Source organism: Prionailurus bengalensis, chromosome D3, assembly GCF_016509475.1.
Source record: "Prionailurus bengalensis isolate Pbe53 chromosome D3, Fcat_Pben_1.1_paternal_pri, whole genome shotgun sequence".
NCBI classification, from domain to species: domain Eukaryota; kingdom Metazoa; phylum Chordata; class Mammalia; order Carnivora; family Felidae; genus Prionailurus; species Prionailurus bengalensis.
In genome coordinates, this window is record NC_057356.1 from 41,275,088 (window position 1) to 41,297,977 (window position 22,890).

At 38.8% G+C, this 22,890-nt stretch overlaps 2 protein-coding genes across 3 annotated transcripts in view; one reads left to right on the plus strand and one right to left on the minus strand.

The window, feature by feature from the left end:
• METTL4 (methyltransferase 4, N6-adenosine) overlaps positions 1-22,890 on the plus strand; it is a 57,613-nt gene that overhangs the window by 5,686 nt on the left and 29,037 nt on the right. The gene's annotated exons all lie outside the window — the stretch shown is intronic.
• On the minus strand, positions 16,760-18,485 carry LOC122470605 (phosphoglycerate mutase 1). Its single transcript, XM_043558410.1, has one exon. It carries the CDS (start codon positions 18,459-18,461, stop codon positions 17,697-17,699), a length of 765 nt encoding a protein of 254 aa, XP_043414345.1. The 5' UTR covers positions 18,462-18,485; the 3' UTR covers positions 16,760-17,696.

Genomic DNA, 22,890 nt, shown 5'->3' on the forward strand with positions numbered 1-22,890 from the left:
AGCTGCACCCTTTTTACATTATCACCAGCAGGGCACAAGTATTCTAGTTTCTTTACACTCTCACTAATACTTGTAATTCTTTCTTTCTTTCTTTCTTTCTTTCTTTCTTTCTTTCTTTCTTTCTTTCTTTCTTTCTTTCTTTCTTTCTTTCTTTCATAAAAGCCATCCTAGTAAGAATGGAATGGTATCTCATTGTGGTTTCCACTAATACATTGGATTTTACATGTATCGAAGATAGTTGAATATACAAATGCTAAATCTTTCAATACCAAAAGTCTTCTCTAGTTTGTTAATTTTAGAACTCTTTCTATTGCCTGGAAATGCTACTTGCAAGATTAAACTGCAGAAGTATGCAAAATCCAGGGTCTGATATAAGAAAGATTAATAATTTTAAGATGTTAAATGAAATTAGAGAATAGAATTTCTTAAATTCATGTGCATTCGGATTGCTAAATACTTGTGACTGTTAATGATAACTATAAATTGTGAAACATGTATGTGCTACAGAGTGCAATCAAACTCTTAAGTCATAGAACAGAATATTTACAAAATCTAATTTACAACTCTTAGTTTCAGTAGTAAATTTGAATAAAGATAATATATGGCCATTTTGTTATCAATTAACGATTTTATAGAAATTAAAATCTGTTGGCTATAATAGAATTTTCAAGGTTGGTACGAGGACTGTTAATAGACAAGATATGTAGATGACTTTAAGGAACATATATTAAGGAAAAGCCTGTAGTAGAGCTTGTCTTATTATTTTCTTTACTGAATCTATCTGTGCCCCTCCCTTCCTTCCTGTCTAATTCATTTACTTATTTATACATTTATTCACTAATTAAATTAATTCAGTTTACTTATAAATATTCATTAAATGTCAACTGTATACCAGACATTGTTAGCCCTGGGACTTTAGTAGAAGTATAGATATAATGTTTCCATCCCAGAACTTATGTTCTTGAGGGACACAATTAAACTAAACTGTTATATATGTTAAAAAGCACTATCATAGAATTCTAGGATGCTAGGAGGGCACAGAGGGTGGGTGTCCAACTGAGACTTGAGGACGGGGTATCAAGAAAAGCTTTATGGAAGCAGTGATTTTGTTTGAGTCTTTGCAGTAGGCATTAGTCATATGAAGAGGGTGATGAAGAATATTCTAGTCTTTGAGAAGAACAGAATTTGCTAAAGTTCAGAAGCAAGATGGAATAAAGTTTTTTTAAGGAACTGTAAAAGGTTCAGTGTGGCTGGGCTTTGGAATGTACAGAGAATGGTTAGAGGTGAAACTGGGGAGATAAGTTGCAGATCATGTAAGGTTTTACAAGCCCAGCTTAAGACATTTAGACTTAATATTAAGGGTGGTGGGAAGCTGTTGAAAGCAGATGACATGACCAGACTTGCATTTTATTTTATTTATTTAATATTTATTTATTTTTGGATGATAATGCATTCATTTGGTAAACTTCAGAATGTACAAAGAGTATGCAGTAAAAAGTCTTTCTTTAATCCCCATCCTTCAGTCACCCGCTTCCTCCTCCCGGTGCATTCGTAGAGTGGTGGTGTTCATATGTGAAAGATGATAAATACATATATTCCCCTTCTTTTTATTTAGATGGTAGCATACTTGACCCAGTTTTTCACCTTGCTTTTTTCCCCTCAGTTGAACATACTTTACAAACTGCTTTATGTCTCATTTTTTTTCATACTTTAGTCTTTAGCTGCTAACATTTAGGTATATTATACACATGCCATTTTCCACATGTATATCTTGCAGGATACAGTTCAAGAAATTAAGTTTCTGGGTCAGAGGTTTGAACTTTTTGGTAGATACTGTCAAATTGCTACTGTAGAGGTTTTATCCTCTTATTAGCAAACCAGAAATGTGTAATTCTGCGTATTTTCCCACATCCTTACCATTACAGTATGTGATGTATTGTTTTTGATCTTTTCCAATCTGATAGGTAAAAAATAATATTTCAGTGTGATTTTAATTTGCATTCTCTTATTAGGAGTGTAGTTAAGTATTTTCACATTCGTTTAAAAACCATTTGTATTTTTTTATGTGAACTGTTTCTTTTGTATGTTAAAAAAATTGTGTCCTTAATTTATAGGCTCTCTCTATATGTTAGGGAAATTAGTTCTTTGTCTATGATATAAATTGCAAATATATTTTTACCAGTTTGTCATTTTAATTTTAGTTACGATTTTTTTTTACCTCATAAGTATTGTATTTTTATTTAGTTGAATTTATTATTATTTTTTCTTTTATGAGTTCCGGATTTTTGAGTCATAGTTGAAAAGGTATTTCTTCTTCAAGACTTTAAAAGAATTTCCCCATGTTTTCTTCTAGAATATTTATGATTTCATTTCACATTTGTATCTTTGATTCATTTAGATTTCATTATGGTGTAAAACAAGAGTTAAGGGTCTGACTTTGTTTTTTCCGGATGACTGCCCATTTTTCTCTGCTGTTTTGAGATGCTAGATATACTAAATTCACATATGTATTTGAGTTTATTTCTGCACTTTATGATTTTATTTAATTCATTTATTTTCGAGTCTCTTTTCAGGTTTTATAATATGTTTTACTATTTGATGTGCTCACCTCCCCCCCATCCTTATTGCTTTTGTTCTACACGGTTTTTCTATTTTGTTTATTTTTCCATATGAATTTTAGAGCATTTCCTTCTTTTTTTTTTTAATGTTTATTTTTGAGAGAGAGGGAGAGAGTGTGAACAGGGGAGGGGCAGAGAAAGAGGGAGACACAGAATCCAAAGCGGGCTCCAAGCTTTGAGCTGACAGCACAGAGCTGGATGTGGGGCTGAACTCACAAGACTGCGAGATCATGACCTGACCCAAAGTTGGAGGCTCAACCGACTGAGCCACCCAGGCATCCCTCTGTATCAATTTTAGGATCAATTTTAACTTGGTTAGAAAAAAGAAGCAATTGGAATTCTTATTGCATCAAGTTAAACTTAAAATTTTAAAGTAGGCTTACTGAGGTCTTTAAGATATTGATGATTCTGCCCCCAAACATGAATATGTCTTTCCATTTGTTTCAGTTTCTGTTGTCTTTTTATAAGATTTTCTTTATAAAAGTCTTGTCAATTTCTTAAGTTGCTGTAGTTTTTTTTTTCTTTTAATCTCTTGTGTTTTCTAAGTAATACTTAAAACTCCTGAAAATAGTAATACTTTTACTTACAACTTTCCAATTATTGTATCTCTAGTTAATTTGTGTTCTGTAATTCTACAGGGTGGAAAACAAAATACAATGTTAAATCATATTTAATAGAGTATTCATCATTGTCTTGTTCCTGAATCCGTAGGCATGATTTCCTCACTAAGCATAATACTGGCTTTTGGGCTGAGCTGCAAATAGCATGTTAAAGAAATTTTCATCTCTTCTTATTTATTGTTATTATCAAACATGCTTATTGAATTTTATGAAATGTTTTTTTAGGCATCTGTGGAGATTGAATAGCTGATTTTCCCCCTAATATTTTCCTTTGACTTTTTTCCTCATGTGCAACCATCCTTGTATTTGAAGTATGTATTGCAAATGACCATGATGTATTATTTTCCAAATGTTCTGCTAGATTTTATTTGTTAACATTTTATTTGAGATGATAAGTGAGATTAATCTGATATATATTTCTTGTTTATGCATAATTATATACACATATTTGTATACATCAATATTGGAAGTTGGAAATTTTTCTTTTTTTTCCCCCTCCCCAAGTCTTTGGTGTAATCTTTTTTTTAAAGTTTGGTAGAGGGACACCTGGGTGGCTCAGTCGTTTAAGCATCTGACTTTGGCTCAGCTCATGATCTCACGGTTTGTGGGTTCAAGCCCCACGTCAGGCTCTGTGCTGACAGCTCAGAGCCTGGAACCTGCTTTGGATTCTGTGTCTCCCTCTCTGTCTGCCCCTTCCCTGCCTGTGCTGATTCTCTCTCTCAAATATAAATAAATATTAAAAAAATTTTTTTTTAAGTTTGGTAGAGCTCTTCTTTGCAAGTATTTCAGCATGTTATCTTTTCTGGACATACTTCCTTTGACAATTTAACCTTTTTCTTCTTTGGAAATAAGTTTTAGATTAAAAAAATTTCATTTTCTTTTGTAGTCAGTCTTGTAAAGTATGTTATCTTAGAACATTATTTGTTTCATTAAATTTTTAAAATTTATGCATAGTCTGTGTCTATAGTTATTTCACCTTCATTATTCATATTGTATGTTTAGTCTCTTTCTTGATAGATTAGCAAATGGCTTACCTAATTTATTAGTTGTTTCTTAACTTTATCATTTGTATTTTCTAACTTACGCTTTAATCTATATTTATTTAATCCTTCTGTTAATTTTTTTCCTGACTTTTTGAGTTTTCTTAATTTACATTTTTACTTCTTTTTTGTTTATGGGAGTATTCAGCGTTACAAATTTTTCTCTGGGCACTGAAACATCTCATATTATGATATGTTGTATTTTAAGCACTGTGATACAAAGTCTCATTTAAATATTATGGTTTTCTAGAGATTTGCCTAAGAGTAAATTTTTATTTTATTTATTTATATTATTTTATTATTATTTTTTAAAGAGTTGTTAGTAAATTTTTAAGTTTCCATGTTGGGGTAGTATTGTTGGATTGATGGTAAATGTTTATTAAGCTCTATTAAAAAAATGCCAAATTGTTTTCCACAGTGACTGTACTGTTTTGCATTTCACACCAGCAATGCATGAGAATTCCATTTGCTTTCTATCCTCAATAGAATGGAAACCCTAGTCTTTTAAATGGGTTGCAAGCACATCTGTCTAACCGTTTAGCCTAAAGAGCCTTTTTATTAACTTGGACAGGAAATAAATCTGCCCTCTACCTTGGAGGGAGATGCAGTATCTATCTTCCGTGCTGTACACATAACCTTGAGGATTTATTCTGGAACGAAAACTGTCAGTGCCTCTCCTCTCACAGAGACTCATGGTGAATTGTCTCCCATTTGTCCTGTGAATCATGAGGTTTTTCAGTCTGAATATTGTAAACAGGCAATATTGTTGGCTCTGTGGGAACTGGCACTTTTTCTTCTGTCCTTTGGGTGGTTCTTTTCTTGGCCTTGGATAGTTGTCTCACACACTTAAGCACATGAGTACTTAGGGGAATTTTTCCAGGGTGACTACCTATACATCTACAGAGTTCTCCCTTTGGGTGGCTCTTTCCTCTCTGGTGCTCTGTCCTGTGAAATCTTGTCATGATCTCCCCATATTCTCTGCTTTGTCTGCTCAGCTCTGGATTTCTCCCAGCCTCTGTCCAGATTCTTCCTTCTTGTTGTCTTTGCTGGGGCAGGTCAGTAGGCCTTACCTATGATTTCTTTCACTGTCCTTTATTACTTGATGTTCTGTATCTTGAAAGTTATTGTTCCTGTTACTCCATCTTGGTTGAAAGTAGAAGTCTTTGGCTGTTTTGAACATTTTTTCTTTATCATTGAGTTTTAGCAATTTGATTATGATGTTCCTTTAGGCAGTTTTCCCCTCCTTTGTTTGTTAAGCTTGAATCTGTGAATAATAGTCTTTAGCAAATGTGGAAATTTTTGGCCATTACCTCTTCAAATATTTTTTCTGTCCTTTTCATTTAGACACTTGTGTAGTGTGTTGTTTTCAAGTGCACTAATCTTTTCTTCTTCAGTGCCTGCTATTAGTACAACCTAGTGTATATTTCATTTTTATATTGAACAGGCGTACCTTGTTTATTGTGCTTTGTTTTATTATACACTTTGCAAGTTTGTGGGATCCCTGCATCAAACGAGTCTGTCAGCGCCATTTTTTTCCAACAGCATTTGCTCACTTTGTGTCACATTTAGGTAATTCAAATTTTGTTATTATGTTATATTTGTTATGGTCATCTGTGATGAGTGATTTTTGATGTTACTATTGCAATTGTTTTGGGGCACCACAAACTGTGCACATATAAGATAACAAACTTAATTGATAAATATTATGTACTCTGACTCCTCCAGCCATCAGCTGCTCCCGTTTGTCTCTCTCTCTTTGGGTCTCCTTATTCCCTGAGACACAACGGCCTTGAAATTAGGTTAATTGATAGCCCTGCAATTTTCTCTAAGTGCTCTACTGAAAAAAAGAGTTGCATGTCTCATACATTAAATCAGAAACTGGAAATGATTAAGTTTAGTGAGGAAGGCATGTCAAAAGCTGAGGTATGCTGAAATGCTGGCCTCTTGAACCAAACTGGTAGCCAAGTTGTGAATGCAAAGCAAAAGTTCTTGAAGGAAATTTAAAGTGTTAACCCAATGAACATAGGAATGATACATTCAGCCTTATTGGTGATATAGAGGAAGTTTGAGTTGTACGGATAGGCGATCAAACCAGCCACAACATTCCCTTAAGTCAAATCCTAGTCCAGAGCAAGGCCCTAACTCTCTTCAATTCTGTGAAGGCTGAGAGGTGAGGAAACTGTAGAAGAAAAGTTTGAAGCCAGCAAAAGTTGGTTCATGAGGTTTAAGAAGCCATCTCTGTAACATCAAAGTGCATGGTGAAATAGCAAGTGATGAAGTAGAAGCTGTATCCAGAAGATCTAGCTAAGGTCATTACTGAAGGTGGCTACACTAAACAAATTTTCAATGTAGATGAAACAGCCTTCTATTGGAAGAAGATGTCATCCAGGACTTTCAGTGCAAAAGACAGGCTGACTCTCTTTTTAGGGACTACTGTAGCTGGTGACTTTAAGTTGAAGCCAGTGGTCATTTACCCTTCTGAAAATACTAGGGCCCTTAAGAATTATGCTAAATTTACTCTGCATGTGCTCTCTAAGTGGAGCAACAAAGTCTGGATGACAGCACATCTGTTTACAACATGGCTTACTGAATCTCTTCAACCCACCCTTGAGATTTACTCACCGGAAGAAAAGATTCCTTTCAAAATAGGGCTTATAAATAATGCACCTTGTTGCCCAAGAGCTCTGATGGAGATGTACAGTCAGATGAATGTTGTTTTCATGCCTGCTAACACAAAATCCATTTGGAAGCTTATGGATCAAGGAGTAATTTTGACTTTCAAGTCTTATTATTGAAGAAATACATTTCATAGGGTTATTGCTTCCACGGACAGTGATGCCTCTGATGGATCTGGGCACAAAGTCAATGGAAAATCTTCTGGAAAAGATTGACTATTCTAGATGTCTTTAAGAACATTTGTGATTCATGGAAAGAGGTCAAAATGTCAACATTACTGGGAGTTTGGAAGAAGTTGATTTCAACTCTAAAAGATGACTTCGAGGGGTTCCAGACTTCAGTGGAGGAAGTAACTGCAGATGTGATGGAAATAGCAAGAGAACTAAAAGTGGACCCTGAAGATGTGACCCAGTTGTTGCAATCTCATAACAGAACTTTAAAGGGTGAGGGTTTGCTTATGATGAATGAGGGGTGCTTCTGAAGGATGAGCAAAGAAAGTAGTTCCTTGAGGTGGAAGCTACTCTTGGTGAAGATGCTGTGAATTGTTGAAGTGACAACAAAGACCCTAGAATATTCCATAAACTTGGTAAAGCAGCAGCAGAGTTTGAGAGGATTGACTCCAATTTGGAAAGAAGTTCTACTGTGGGTAAAATGCTATCAAACAGCATTCATGCTACAGAGAAATTGATGTCCATGAAAGGAAGCATCCATTGATGTGGCAAACTTCATTGTTGTCTTATTTTAAGAAATTGCCATAGCTGCTTCAACCTTTAGCAACCACCACCCTTATGAGTCAACACCCATCAACATGGAGGCCAGACCCTTCATCTGCAAAAAGAATATGACTTGCTGAAAGTTGAGATAATAGTTAGCATGTTTTAGCAATAAGGTGTTTTTTAATTAAGATATGTACATTATTTTTAAAGACATAATGCTCTTGAGCACTTAATAGACTATGTCCGGTTTACAAAATATAGCTTACAGCCCTTGCCTTCAAATAATTCCCTTTATTACAAAGATAACTTGCTTTATTCTGGTGGTCTAGAACCCAACCCACAATATTTCTGTGGTATGCTGTAGTTTTCTTCTCTGGAAGCTCAATTTTTTTTTAGTAGTTTTTATGTCTCTGAACATTCTCATTTTTTGCTTTACATTTTAGGACATATGAATATGGTTGTGATAAGTGTCTTATTATCCTTTTTTTTTTGCTCTTGTTCTCAGTCTTTTAAATGGGCTACAAGTAAATCTATTCATACATTTCTACTGTTTGTATCATCTGTATTATTCCTATGTGTGATTATTCCAACATTATGTTGTGTTTTCCTTCTTTGTATACCTGATAATTTTTTTAAGTTTTTTTTTTTTTATTTGTGTTTTTTGAGAGAGACAGAGTGGGGGAGGGGCAAAGAGAAAGAGACAGAGAATCCCAAGCAGGCTCCCCACTACCAGCACAGAGCCTGACATGGAACTCCCAACTTACAAGTTGTGAGATCATAACCTGAGCTGAAAGCAAGAGTCAGATGCTAAACTGACTGAGCCACCCAGTCAGTTTAGCAAATAAAATAAAATTCAATTTTAAAAAATAAAATTCAATTTTATTGTTTCAATTTAAATTAAATTAAATTGTTTCAATTGTAGCTTATTGGGTACTAAATATTTTCATTTTCCTATAAATAATCATTTTTTAAAAAAAATTTCAAAATGTTTATTATTGAGAGAGGGAAAGAGAGCTCATGAGCAGGGTAGGGGTAGAGAGAGAGGGAGACAGAGGATCTGAAGCAGGCTCTGTGCTGAAGCAGAGAGCCCAGTGTGGGGCTCAAACTCTTGAACTGAGAGATCATGACCTGAGCTGAAGTCAGACGCTTAATGACTGAGCCACCTGGGCACCCCATCATATTCCTATAAATATTCCTGAACTTTGTCTTGGACAAAGTTACTTTGAAACTGGCTGATCCTTTTGTGATTTTCCTTTTTTTTTTTTTTTTCTCTTTTTAAAAAATTTATTTATTTTTTAATTTACACCCAAGTTAGTTAGCATATAGTGCAACAATAATTTCAGGAGCAGATTCCTTAATGCCTGTTACCCATTTAGCCCATGCCCCCTCCTACTTTCTTGAGGGTTTTTCATCAACAAAGGATACTGGATTTTGTCAAATGCTTTCTCTGCATCTATTGGGGTGATCATGTGGTTCTTTTCTTTTATTGATGTAATGTACCACATTGATGGCTTTGTGGATATTGAACCAGTCCTGTATCCTAGGTATAAATCCCACTTGGTCGTGGTGAATAATTCTTTTAATGTATTGTTGTATTCGGTTGGCTAGTATCTTGTTGAGGATTTTTGCATCCATGTTCATGTGGGAAAATGGTCTGTAGTTCTCCTTTTTAGTGGGGTCTTTGTCTGGCTTTGGAATCAAGGTAATGCTGGCTTCATAGAAAGAGTTTGGAAGTTTTCCTTCCATTTCTGTTTTTTGGAACAGCTTCAAGAGAATAGGTGTTAACTCTTCTTTAAATGTTGGGTAGAATTCCCATGGAAAGCCATCTGGGCCTGGACTCTTGTTTTTTGGGAGATTTTTGATTACTAATTCGATTTCTTTACTGGTTATGGGTCTGTTCAAATTTTCTATTTCTTCCTATTTCAACTTTGATAGTTTATATATTTCTAGGAATTGTCTATTTCTTCCAGATTGCCCATTTTATTGGCATATAAGTGCTCATAATATTCTCTTGTTAATGTTTGTATTTCTTCTGTGTTGATTTTGATATCTCCTCTTTCATTCTTGATTTTATTTTTTTGGGCCATATCTTTTTTCTTTTTGATCAAACTGGCTAGGGGTTTATGAATTTTAATTCTTTCACAGAACCAGCTTCTGGTTTCATTGATCTGTTCTACTGTTTGTTTTGTGTGTGTGTGTGTGGGGGGGGTTTGATAGCATTGATTTCTGCTTTAATCTTTATTATTTCCTGTCTTCTGCTGGTTTTGGGTTTTATTTGCTGTTCTTTTCCAGCTCCCTAAGGTGTAAGGTTAGGTTGTGTATCTGAGACCTTCCTTCTTTAGGAAGGCCTGGATTGCTGTATACTTCCTTCTTATGACCACCTTTGCTGCATTCCAGAGGTTTTTGGCTGTGGTATTATAATTTTCATTTGCTTCCATGTACTTTTTAATTTCCTCTTTAACTTCTTGGTTAGCCCATTCATTCTTTAGTAGGATGTTCTTGAGTCTCCACATGTTTGTTACCTTTCCAAATTTTTTCTTGTGGTTGATTTAGAGTTTAATAGCATTGTGGTCTGAAAATATGCATGGTATGATCTCCATCTTTTTGTACTTAACTTAGGGCTGATATGTGTCCCAGTATGTGATCTATTCTGGAGAATGTTCCATGTGCACTGGAGAAGAACGTATATTCTGCTGCTTTAGGATGAATGTTCTGAATATATCTTTTAAGTCCATCTGGTCTAGTATTTCATTCAAAGCCATTGTTTCCTTGTTGATTTTCTGTTTAGGTTATGTGTCCATAGCTGTGAATGGGGTGTTGAAGTCACCTAGTATTATGGTATTATTATCAATGAGTTTCTTTATGTTTGTGATTAATTGATTTATATATTTGGGTGCCACCACATTTGGAGCTTAAATGTTTACAATTGTTAGATCTTCTTGGTGGATAGACCCCTTAATTGTGATATAATGCCCTTCTGCATCTCTTTTTTTTTTTTTTTTTTTAAATATATGAAATTTATTGTCAAATTGGTTTCCATACAACACCCATTGCTATGAGCTAACTTTTTTTTTTTTTTTTCTGAAATTTATTGACAAATTGGTTTCCATACAACACCCAGTGCTCATCCCAAAAGGTGCCCTCCTCAATACCCATCACCCACCCTCTCCTCCCTCCCACCCCCCATCAACCCTCAGTTTGTTCTCAGTTTTTAACAGTCTCTTATGCTTTGGCTCTCTCCCATTCTAACCTCTTTTTTTTTTTTTTTCCTTCCCCTCCCCCATGGGTTCCTGTCCAGTTTCTCAGGATCCACATAAGAGTGAAACCATATGGTATCTGTCTTTCTCTGTATGGCTTATTTCACTTAGCATCACACTCTCCAGTTCCATCCACGTTGCTACAAAAGGCCATATTTCATTTTTTCTCATTGCCACGTAATATTCCATTGTGTATATAAACCACAATTTCTTTATCCATTCATCAGTTGATGGACATTTAGGCTCTTTCCATAATTTGGCTATTGTTGAGAGTGCTGCTATGAACATTGGGGTACAAGTGGCCCTATGCATCAGTGCTCCTGTATCCCTTGGATAAATTCCTAGCAGTGCTATTGCTGGGTCATAGGGTAGGTCTATTTTTAATTTTCTGAGGAACCTCCACACTGCTTTCCAGAGCGGCTGCACCAATTTGCATTCCCACCAACAGTGCAAGAGGGTTCCCGTTTCTCCACATCCTCTCCAGCATCTATAGTCTCCTGATTTGTTCATTTTGGCCACTCTGACTGGCGTGAGGTGATACCTGAGTGTGGTTTTGATTTGTATTTCCCTGATAAGGAGCGACGCTGAACATCTTTTCATGTGCCTGTTGGCCATCCGGATGTCTTCTTTAGAGAAGTGTCTATTCATGTTTTCTGCCCATTTCTTCACTGGGTTATTTGTTTTTCGGGTGTGGAGTTTGGTGAGCTCTTTATAGATTTTGGATACTAGCCCTTTGTCCGATATGTCATTTGCGAATATCTTTTCCCATTCCGTTGGTTGCCTTTTAGTTTTGTTGGTTGTTTCCTTTGCTGTGCAGAAGCTTTTTATCTTCATAAGGTCCCAGTAATTCACTTTTGCTTTTAATTCCCTTGCCTTTGGGGATGTGTCGAGTAAGAGATTGCTACGGCTGAGGTCAGAGAGGTCTTTTCCTGCTTTCTCCTCTAAGGTTTTGATGGTTTCCTGTCTCACATTTAGGTCCTTTATCCATTTTGAGTTTATTTTTGTGAATGGTGTGAGAAAGTGGTCTAGTTTCAACCTTCTGCATGTTGCTGTCCAGTTCTCCCAGCACCATTTGTTAAAGAGGCTGTCTTTTTTCCATTGGATGTTCTTTCCTGCTTTGTCAAAGATGAGTTGGCCATACGTTTGTGGGTCTAGTTCTGGGGTTTCTATTCTATTCCATTGGTCTATGTGTCTGTTTTGGTGCCAATACCATGCTGTCTTGATGATGACAGCTTTGTAGTAGAGGCTAAAGTCTGGGATTGTGATGCCTCCTGCTTTGGTCTTCTTCTTCAAAATTCCTTTGGCTATTCGGGGCCTTTTGTGGTTCCATATGAATTTTAGGATTGCTTGTTCTAGTTTCGAGAAGAATGCTGGTGCAATTTTGATTGGGATTGCATTGAATGTGTAGATAGCTTTGGGTAGTATTGACATTTTGACAATATTTATTTTTCCAATCCATGAGCAGGGAATGTCTTTCCATTTCTTTAAATCTTCTTCAATTTCCTTCAGAAGCTTTCTATAGTTTTCAGCATACAGATCCTTTACATCTTTGGTTAGATTTATTCCTAGGTATTTTATGCTTCTTGGTGCAATTGTGAATGGGATCAGTTTCTTTATTTGTCTTTCTGTTGCTTCATTGTTAGTGTATAAGAATGCAACTGATTTCTGTACATTGATTTTGTATCCTGCAACTTTGCTGAATTCCTGTATCAGTTCTAGCAGACTTTTGGTGGAGTCTATCGGATTTTCCATGTATAATATCATGTCATCTGCAAAAAGCGAAAGCTTGACTTCATCTTTGCCAATTTTGATGCCTTTGATTTCCTTTTGTTGTCTGATTGCTGATGCTAGAACTTCCAGCACTATGTTAAACAGCAGCGGTGAGAGTGGGCATCCTTGTCGTGTTCCTGATCTCAGGGAAAAAGCTTTCAGTTTTTCCCCGTTGAGGATGATGTTAGCTGTGGGCTTTTCATAAATGGCTTTTATGATCTTTAAGTATGTTCCTTCTATCCCGACTTTCTCAAGGGTTTTTATTAAGAAAGGGTGCTGGATTTTGTCGAAGGCCTTTTCTGCATCGATTGACAGGATCATATGGTTCTTCTCTTTTTTTTGTTAATGTGATGTATCACGTTGATTGATTTGCGAATGTTGAACCAGCCCTGCATCCCAGGAATGAATCCCACTTGATCATGGTGAATAATTCTTTTTATATGCCGTTGAATTCGATTTGCTAGTATCTTATTGAGAATTTTTGCATCCATATTCATCAGGGATATTGGCCTGTAGTTCTCTTTTTTTACTGGGTCTCTGTCTGGTTTAGGAATCAAAGTAATACTGGCTTCATAGAATGAGTCTGGAAGTTTTCCTTCCCTTTCTATTTCTTGGAATAGCTTGAGAAGGATAGGTATTATCTCTGCTTTAAACGTCTGGTAGAACTCCCCTGGGAAGCCATCTGGTCCTGGACTCTTATTTGTTGGGAGATTTTTGATAACCGATTCAATTTCTTCGCTGGTTATGGGTCTGTTCAAGCTTTCTATTTCCTCCTGATTGAGTTTTGGAAGAGTGTGGGTGTTCAGGAATTCGTCCATTTCTTCCAGGTTGTCCAATTTGTTGGCATATAAGTTTTCATAGTATTCCCTGATAATTGTTTGTATCTCTGAGGGATTGGTTGTAATAATTCCATTTTCATTCATGATTTTATCTATTTGGGTCATCTCCCTTTTCTTTTTGAGAAGCCTGGCTAGAGGTTTGTCAATTTTGTTTATTTTTTCAAAAAACCAACTCTTGGTTTCGTTGATCTGCTCTACAGTTTTTTTAGTTTCTATATTGTTTATTTCTGCTCTGATCTTTATTATTTCTCTTCTTCTGCTGGGCTTAGGCTGCCTTTGCTGTTCTGCTTCTAGTTCCTTTAGGTGTGCTGTTAGATTTTGTATTTGGGATTTTTCTTGTTTCTTGAGATAGGCCTGGATTGCAATGTATTTTCCTCTCAGGACTGCCTTTGCTGCGTCCCAAAGCGTTTGGATTGTTGTATTTTCATTTTCGTTTGTTTCCATATATTTTTTAATTTCTTCTCTAATTGCCTGGTTGACCCACTCATTCGTTAGTAGGGTGTTCTTTAACCTCCATGCTTTTGGAGGTTTTCCAGACTTTTTCCTGTGGTTGATTTCAAGCTTCATGGCATTGTGGTCTGAAAGTAAGCATGGTATAATTTCAATTCTTGTAAACTTATGAAGGGCTGTTTTGTGACCCAGTATATGATCTATCTTGGAGAATGTTCCATGTGCACTCGAGAAGAAAGTATATTCTGTTGCTTTGGGATGCAGAGTTCTAAATATATCTGTCAAGTCCATCTCATCCAATGTCTCATTCAGGGCCCTTGTTTCTTTATTGACCGTGTGTCTAGATGATCTATCCATTTCTGTAAGTGGTGTATTAAAGTCCCCTGCAATTACCACATTCTTATCAATAAGGTTGCTTATGTTTATGAGTAATTGTTTTATATATTTGGGGGCTCCGGTATTCGGTGCATAGACATTGATAATTGTTAGCTCTTCCTGATGGATAGACCCTGTAACTATTATATAATGTCCTTCTTCATCTCTTGTTACAGCCTTTAATTTAAAGTCTAGTTTGTCTGATATAAGTATGGCTACTCCAGCTTTCTTTTGGCTTCCAGTCGCATGATAAATAGTTCTCCATCCCCTCACTCTCAATCTAAAGGTGTCCTCAGGTCTAAAATGAGTCTCTTGTAGACAGCAAATAGATGGGTCTTGTTTTTTTATCCATTCTGATACCCTATGTCTTTTGGTTGGCGCATTTAATCCATTTACATTCAGTGTTATTATAGAAAGATACGGGTTTAGAGTCATTGTGATGTCTGTATGTTTTATGCTTGTAGTGATGTCTCTGGGACTTTGTCTCACAGGGTCCCCCTTAGGATCTCTTGTAGGGCTGGTTTAGTGGTGACAAATTCCTTCAGTTTTTGTTTGTTTGGGAAGACCTTTATCTCTCCTTCTATTCTAAATGACAGACTTGCTGGATAAAGGATTCTTGGCTGCATATTTTTTCTGTCTAGCACCCTGAAAATCTCTTGCCAATTCTTTCTGGCCTGCCAAGTTTCAAAAGAGAGATCAGTCACGAGTCTTATAGGTCTCCCTTTATATGTGAGGGCACGTTTACCCCTTGCTGCTTTCAGAATTTTCTCTTTATCCTTGTATTTTGCCAGTTTCACTATGATATGTCGTGCAGAAGATCGATTCAAGTTACGTCTGAAGGGAGTTCTCTGTGCCTCTTGGATTTCAATGCCTTTTTCCTTCCCCAGTTCAGGGAAGTTCTCAGCTATGATTTCTTCAAGTACCCCTTCAGCACCTTTCCCTCTCTCTTCCTCCTCTGGGATACCAATTATGCGTATATTATTTCTTTTTAGTGTATCACTTAATTCTCTAATTTTCCCCTCATACTCCTGGATTTTTTTATCTCTCTTTTTCTCAGCTTCCTCTTTTTCCATAACTTTATCTTCTAGTTCACCTATTCTCTCCTCTGCCTCTTCAAGCCGAGCTGTGGTGGTTTCCATTTTGTTATGCATTTCGTTTAAAGCGTTTTTCAGCTCCTCGTGACTGTTCCTTAGTCCCTTGATCTCTGTAGCAAGAGATTCTCTGCTGTCCTGTATACTGTTTTCAAGCCCAGCGATTAATTTTATGACTATTATTCTAAATTCACTTTCTGTTATATTATTTAAATCCTTTTTGATCAGCTCATTAGCTGTTGTTATTTCCTGGAGATTCTTCTGAGGGGAGTTCTTCCGCTTGGTCATTTTGGATAGTCCCTGGCGTGGTGAGGACCTGCAGGGCACTTCCCCTGTGCTGTGGTGTATACCTGGAGTTGGTGGGCGGGGCCGCAGTCAGACCTGATGTCTGCCCCCAGCCCACCGCTGGGGCCACAGTCAGACTGGTGTGTGCCTTCTCTTCCCCTCTCCTAGGGGCGGGATTCACTGTGGGGTGGTGTGGCTCGTCTGGGCTACTTGCACCCTGCCAGGCTTGTGATGCTGGGGATCTGGCGTATTAGCTGGGGTGGGTAGGCAAGGTGCTCGGGGGCAGGAGGGGCAGGCTTAGATCGCTTCTCCTTAGGTGATCCACTTCAGGAGGGGCCCTGTGGCAGCGGGAGGGAGTCAGATCCGCTGCCGGAGGTTTGGCTCCGCAGAAGCGCAGAGTTGGGTGTTTGCGCGGAGCGAGCAAGTTCCCTGGCAGGAACCGGTTCCCTTTGGGATTTCGGCTGGGGGATGGGCGGGGGAAATGGCGCTGGCGAGCGCCTTTGTTCCCCACCAAACTGAGCTCTGTTGTCAGGGGGCTCAGCAGCTCTCCCTCCCTTTGTCCTCCAGCCTTCCCGCTTTCCGAGCAGAGCTGTTAATTTCTGACCTCCCAGACGCTAAGTCGCGCTTGCTGTCGGAACACAGTCCGCCCGGCCCCTCCGCTTTTGCAAGCCCGACTCGGGGGCTCTGCTTGGCCGGCGAGCCGCCCCTCCGCCCCGGCTCCCTCCCGCCAGTCCGTGGAGCGCGCACCGCCTCGCCGCCCTTCCTACCCTCTTCCGTAGGCCTCTCGTCTGCGTTTGGCTCCGGCGACTCTGTTTTGCTAATCCTCTGGCGGTTTTCTGGGTTATTTAGGCAGGTGTAGATGGAATCTAAGTGATCAGCAGGACGTGCGGTGAGCCCAGCATCCTCCTAAGCCGCCATCTTGCCGCAACTCTCTGCATCTCTTGATACAGTCTTTATTTTATTTTATTTTATTTTATTTTATTTTATTTTATTTTATTTATTTATTTATTTATTTTTTTTTATTGCACATCACTCCTTTATTATACTGATCTGGAAAAAAGATTTAGTATAGTTACGCTCAAAATGAGTACTGGGCCCAGGTGGCAGGACCAAGCAACTGGAACATGATCAGAAACATATACAGTAAAAGACACGCTTGGACGTGATCAAGAGGCATTTCACTGCCATAAAACATTAAGGCAGGGGAGGGATTCTAAAACACACAGCAGGATAAACTCCTAGGCCTCAGAAGTCAAGGGGCTTCTCCCACGTTGGTGTGAGGAATGGCTTATTTTGGGATGACTGCATGTGGGAATGTTTCAACCGCAACTAGAAACCCCAGAAGGGTTTTTGGTTTGTATTATTTATATATGTATGTATATATATATATATATATATATATATATATATATATATATGTATATATACTTTTTTTTCTTTTTGGAAAAGTAGATGCAACACAAAACATTTAAATTGATCCCAGTCTTCTGGAGCCAACTCTTCTGGGGTCAGAGGGGAAATGATTCTTTCATTGGAATGACTGGAGCCCCCCCAGACAGTCACCTGACTACAGAATAGTACAGGACTGGCTCCTGGGAACACAAATAGGCTCTCTTACTTCTCATTGGTCACATCTTAGCATGGTTCCTTCCTATCCCCAACTCAATAAACAGTAGCAAAAACACCAGAGTTACTAACTCTCTACTTTTGGGCAAAAGTCTTCCCTCAGTTTGGGACTGAAGACTCATGCTCCAGAAGTGCCATTCTGACTAGACTATATGAAGAGAGTGGGTGCAAGAGACAAATGGCTAAACAAAATTAGGAGCCACTGGTCCCCATCTGCAGCTAAAACTTAAGATGCCTACAGATGTGGTCAGTGTGACATGTGCAGGGAAGAAATGTGGAGGAACGGGATGGGTAGGGAGGGTGTCCTTGGAAAAGTAGTCTGCCTGCTCGCCTTCACTTTTTGGCCTTGCCCTGGGCAGCCACAGCTTCCATGGCTTTACGCACGGTCTCTTCATCCCCCAGGAACTGCATGGGCTTGATGGGCTTCAAGTTCTTGTCCAATTCATAGACCATGGGAATACCTGTTGGCAGGTTCAGCTCCATGATAGCCTCTTCAGAAAGACCCTCCAGATGCTTGACAATGCCCCGAAGGCTGTTGCCATGGGCTGCAATCAGGACCCGTTTCCCCTCCTTGATCTGGGGAACTATTTCTTCATTCCAAAAGGGCAGAGCTCTGGCAATTGTGTCCTTCAGACTCTCACAGGAGGGTAGCTGATCTTCAGTGAGGTCTGCATATCTGCGATCCTTACTGATGTTGCTGTAGAAGGGATGGTCGGGTTCCATCGGAGGTGGCGGGACATCATAGGAGCGCCTCCAGATCTTTACTTGGGCCTCACCATGCTTGGCAGCAGTTTCTGCTTTATTAAGGCCAGTCAGACCCCCATAGTGCCGCTCATTGAGGCGCCAAGTCCTCACTACAGGCAGCCACATTTGGTCAATGGCATCCAGCACTGTCCAGAGAGTCCGAATTGCTCTCTTCTGCACAGAGGTGAAGCAGATGTCAAACTCATAGCCAGCATCTCGCAGCGCCTGCCCGCCGCGCTTCGCCTCCTCGTGCCCGGCAGGGCTCAAGTCGGCGTCGTACCAGCCGCTGAAGCGGTTCTCCAGGTTCCAAGCGCTCTCGCCGTGCCTGATCAGCACCAGCTTATAGGCGGCCATGGTGGCGGCTCGGGGTGCGACGCAGAGTGGTTATACAGTCTTTATTTTAATGTCTAGATTGTCGGATATAAGTATGGCTACTCTGGCTTTCGTTTTTTGACCATTAGCATGATAGATGGTTCTCCATCCCCTTACTTTCGATCTGAAGGTGTCTTTAGGTCTACAGTGGGTCTCTTGTAAACAGCATATAGATGGATCTTATTCTATTGCCCTATGTCTTTTGATGGGAGCGTTTAGAGTGAGTACTGAAAGATACGAATTTATTGCCATTATGTTGCCCGTAGATTGGAGTTTCTGATAGTGTTCTCTGGTCCTTTCTAGTCATTGCTGCTTTTTTGTTTTGTTTTGTTTTGTTTCTGTTTTGTTTTTTTGGTCTTTTCTCCCCTCAGAGAGTCCCCCTTAAAATTTCTTGCAGGGCTGGTTTAGTGGTTACGAACTGCTTTAATTTTTGTTTGGGAAACTTTTTATCTCTCCTTCTGTTTTGAATGACATCCTTGCTGGATAAAGAATTCTTGGCTGCATATTTTTCTGATTCAGCACATTGAATATATCCTGCTACTCCTTTCTGGCCTGCCAAATTTCTGTGGATAGGTCTGCTGCAAACCTCATCTGTCTTCCCATGTAGGTTTAGGACTTTTTTCCCTTGCTGCTCTCATGATTTCCTCCTTGCCTGAGTATTTTGTCAATTTGACTATGATATGCCTTGTTGATGGTCAGTTTTTGTTGAATCTAAAGGGGGTCCTCTGTGCTTCTTGGATTTTGATGTCTGTGTCTTTCCCCAGGTTAGGAAAGTTTTCTGCTATGATTTGCTCATATAACCCTTCTACCCCTATTTCTCTCTTCCTCTTCTGTGACCCCTATGATTCTGATGTTGTTCCTTTTTTAATGAGTGACTAATTTCTCCAATTCTTAAATCGTGGTCTTTTGCCTTAATCTCCTTTTTTTTTCCTGCTTCATTATTCTCTGTACGTTTGTCCTCGCTGATTCTCTGTTCTGCCTCATCCATCCTTGCCGCCACAGCATACATCTGTGATTGCAGCTCAGTTATAGCATTTTTAATTTCATTCTGACTATTTTTTACTTCTTTTATCTCTGCAGAAAGGGATTCTAATCTATTTTCAACCCCAGCTAGTATTCTTATTATTGTGATTCTAAATTCTGGTTCACACATCTTGCTTGTACTGTGTTGATTAAGTCCCTGGCTGTCATTTCTTCCTATTCTTTCTTTTGGGGTGAATTCCTTTGTTTCATCATTTTGAAGGAAGAAAAGAAATTAATATGGTAAAAAATAAATAAAATTAAAAAATTAAATCAGCACAAAAAAATTGAATAAGTGATGCTAGATCCTAGGTGTGTTTTGGTCCGTTTGTTTAAAGGAGCTTGGTATAGTAGAGAAAAAAGAGAAAGATATGAAAAGAAAGAAAAGGAAAAAATAAGAAAAGAAAAACAGAAAAATAAAATGTTTGAAAATTTGAAAAAGTGAATACAGTAAAATATAATAAAATGAAATAATGGAAGTAAAATAGAATGTAAAAAATTTACAGAAAAGTGAAAAATATTATAAAAAATTAAAAATATTTTTAATAAAAATGGAAAATAAAAATAAACTTCTTCTGTTTCTGTATTCAAGAATAAGAAAAGAAAAAGAAAAAAATTGAATAGATGGACCAGGGAAGAGGCTGAAGATAATTGAAATTACATCAGTTTCCTCTAGAAGTCAAGCTATGAAGCACTTTATAGTCTGTAACTAAGCAGGTGGAGAGACTTGTGTTCCTGTAGCACGAGGTTGGCCAAGTTGGGCGGGGTTTAGTGTAACGGCTCCATTCTCCATTAGATGTCGCTGCTTAGCTTACTGGGGTGGATTGTTGTGGTGCATGTTGGTGTGTATGCGCATGTGTGTGAAGGCTGAGTATGGTGTCACCCAGCTACCCAGACTCTAGTATCAGAACTCTGTGCTCTCCCTGACTGGCAATCGAGCACCTCTCCTTTGTCTCCGGTTCTATCCACTCCCCACTTTTACATTCCATGACCAAGCCATTAGGCTGCCAGGTGGCACCTCCCTCCTCGGTTTTTCCCAGGTATGGCTGTATTTCCCAACTCCTCACTTCTGAGGGACTGTGACTTTGACCCATTCTGACCCTCTGGCGGAGCATCTCACTGAGCAATGGCCAGGTGCTCGGCTGCTCCCAGGAACATTCGTGGGACCCTGCTGCTGCTGATTCCCAAAGACTGTGGCTGGGTGCTAGCCCGCCCCAGAAAAAGTTCATGTGATTGTATAGCAGCAGCATTTCAGGGATTATGGTAAATTACAACACACATCTGGCACCAGGCTTCCCCCTTAAATTTCTTGTTCCAGCACCAGCCAATGTGGTCATTCTCAGGTCCACTGGGATCTTTGCCTATGGGGTGACCACACATCCTCCACCAAATGTCCTCATAGCAGGGGAACCGCCTCTCCCTGTGTGGCCTGAGGACCCCTTGGATCTCGTTCTCTGTTCCTGGGGATTCGCTGTTCCTATCACAGCAGCTCTGGGTAATGAGCTGTGGAGTTTCAGACTCTGTGCTCCCTCTGTTTATAGAGTCTTAGTGGAATTTAAACCCTCTCCTTTCTCCTTTCCCCCACTTCTTTTTTCAGTCCCTTGCGTACTCTTTCTTTTCTCTCCAGCTGCTTTTGGGGGTTGGTGGATGCTTTCCTGTGCTCTCCCCCTGTCTCTATCCTCTCTCCACAAGCAAAAACAGCTCCCTACCCTCCGCTGTTTCTCTCTCCCCCAGTTCACCTCTCCATGCTATGTACCTGCCGAGTTCTGTGGTTCAGGTTGTTCAGATTGTTGTGTTAACCCTCACATCAGTTTTCTAGGTGTACAGTATGGTTTAGTGTTGATCTGGCTGCATTTCAGGGATGAGAGGCCCCCAAAAAACTTCCAGGCTGTTCCGCCATATTGGCACCCTGTGATTTTCTTAAACAAAGGTTTTGAAGCTTGCTCTAAGCTTTTTAGTTAGAACCAGAGCAGCCTTTATTTTAGAGCTATTTTTCTCCCCAACATTGAGGCAATACCCTTTTGAGTAGTCTACCTGTTGCTTTGTAAATTAGGAGATTTTCCATTCTGGCTGTTGGGAGCATTGTTCCCAGCTCTCTATGAGCTCTGTGTATTGTTTCCTATGATCATTTCACATCTATTTCTTTCCCTGGCCTTGGGTAGACTTAAGTGGACCCTTCTGCAGCTTATAAGAACTCTCTGTGTAGTCTCCTCTTTGGTATCCTGCCTGGCAAATTCTAGCTGCTTTGACCTTTCCAGACCTTTCCAGCCCCATCTTCCCAAGTCAACTCATGGACTCTGAATGGGTCTCCTTCTCTGTGCTGCTGCCTGGAAACTCTCAAGGTAGTAAGCTGGAGAAATCATTTTGTTTCTCCTTTTTTTTAGGGACCACTGTTCTTCATTATTTGACATCCATCTAAGGTCTGAAAGCCTTTTTAATAAATTATACATTTTATACATTCGTAAAAAGTAATTTCAGATGAAAAGTGAAATCTGACTTCTGGTACTCCATCTTGTCCAGAAGTGGAACTTAGATTTCAATTTTATAATTATTGTAGTTATATTTTCACAGAACTGTGTTTTTATGTTCATTTAACAGTTTCTTTTTTTTTTATTAAAAAAATTTTTTTTAATGTTTATTTTTTGAGAGAGAGAGACAGAGTGTGATTGGGGGGAGGGGCAGAGAGAGAAGGAGACACAGAATCCAAAGCAGGCTCCAGGCTCCAAGCTGTCAGCACAGAGCTCAATGCAGGCCTTGAACTTAGAAACTGCGAGATCATGACCTGAGCTGAAGTCGGACACTGAACCGACTGAGCCACCCAGGTGCCCCAACAGTTGCTTTTTTCTTTACAATTTAAGTACTATATTAGAGTTAAAAGGTATGTTTATTTTAAAAGTGGATCACTAAAGAAACAATATTATATGTGATTTAAACTTAGTTTGCTTTACAGATTAGAAATTCTGCTTTCTTTTGGAAACATGCATGTTATCAAATTCACCCTTGTTTTGTTTTTTTTCAAATTCATCTTAATACCTTTTTTTTTTTTTTTTTAAGAGGTGGGGGGCGGTGAGTAGGGAAGGGCAGAGGAATAGAGATAATTTTGATCGGCTCTATGCTCAGCCAGAGCCCAACCTGGGGCTCAATCCCATGACCCTGAGGTCATGACCTGAGCTGAAATCAAGAGTTGGATGCTTGACTGAGCCACCCAGGCACCCTTCGTTTTAATACATTTTTAAGAATGTGTTTTTTTAATGTGCATTATTTAGTTATTTAACTGTAAATGAATTTATGAGGTTTGTTTCATTCCACATTTAAGAAACAGTACTTCAAAGGTATACTCACATAGTTTTATTTTTACATTGTATGTTAAAATTATTTTAGTGTAAGCTTT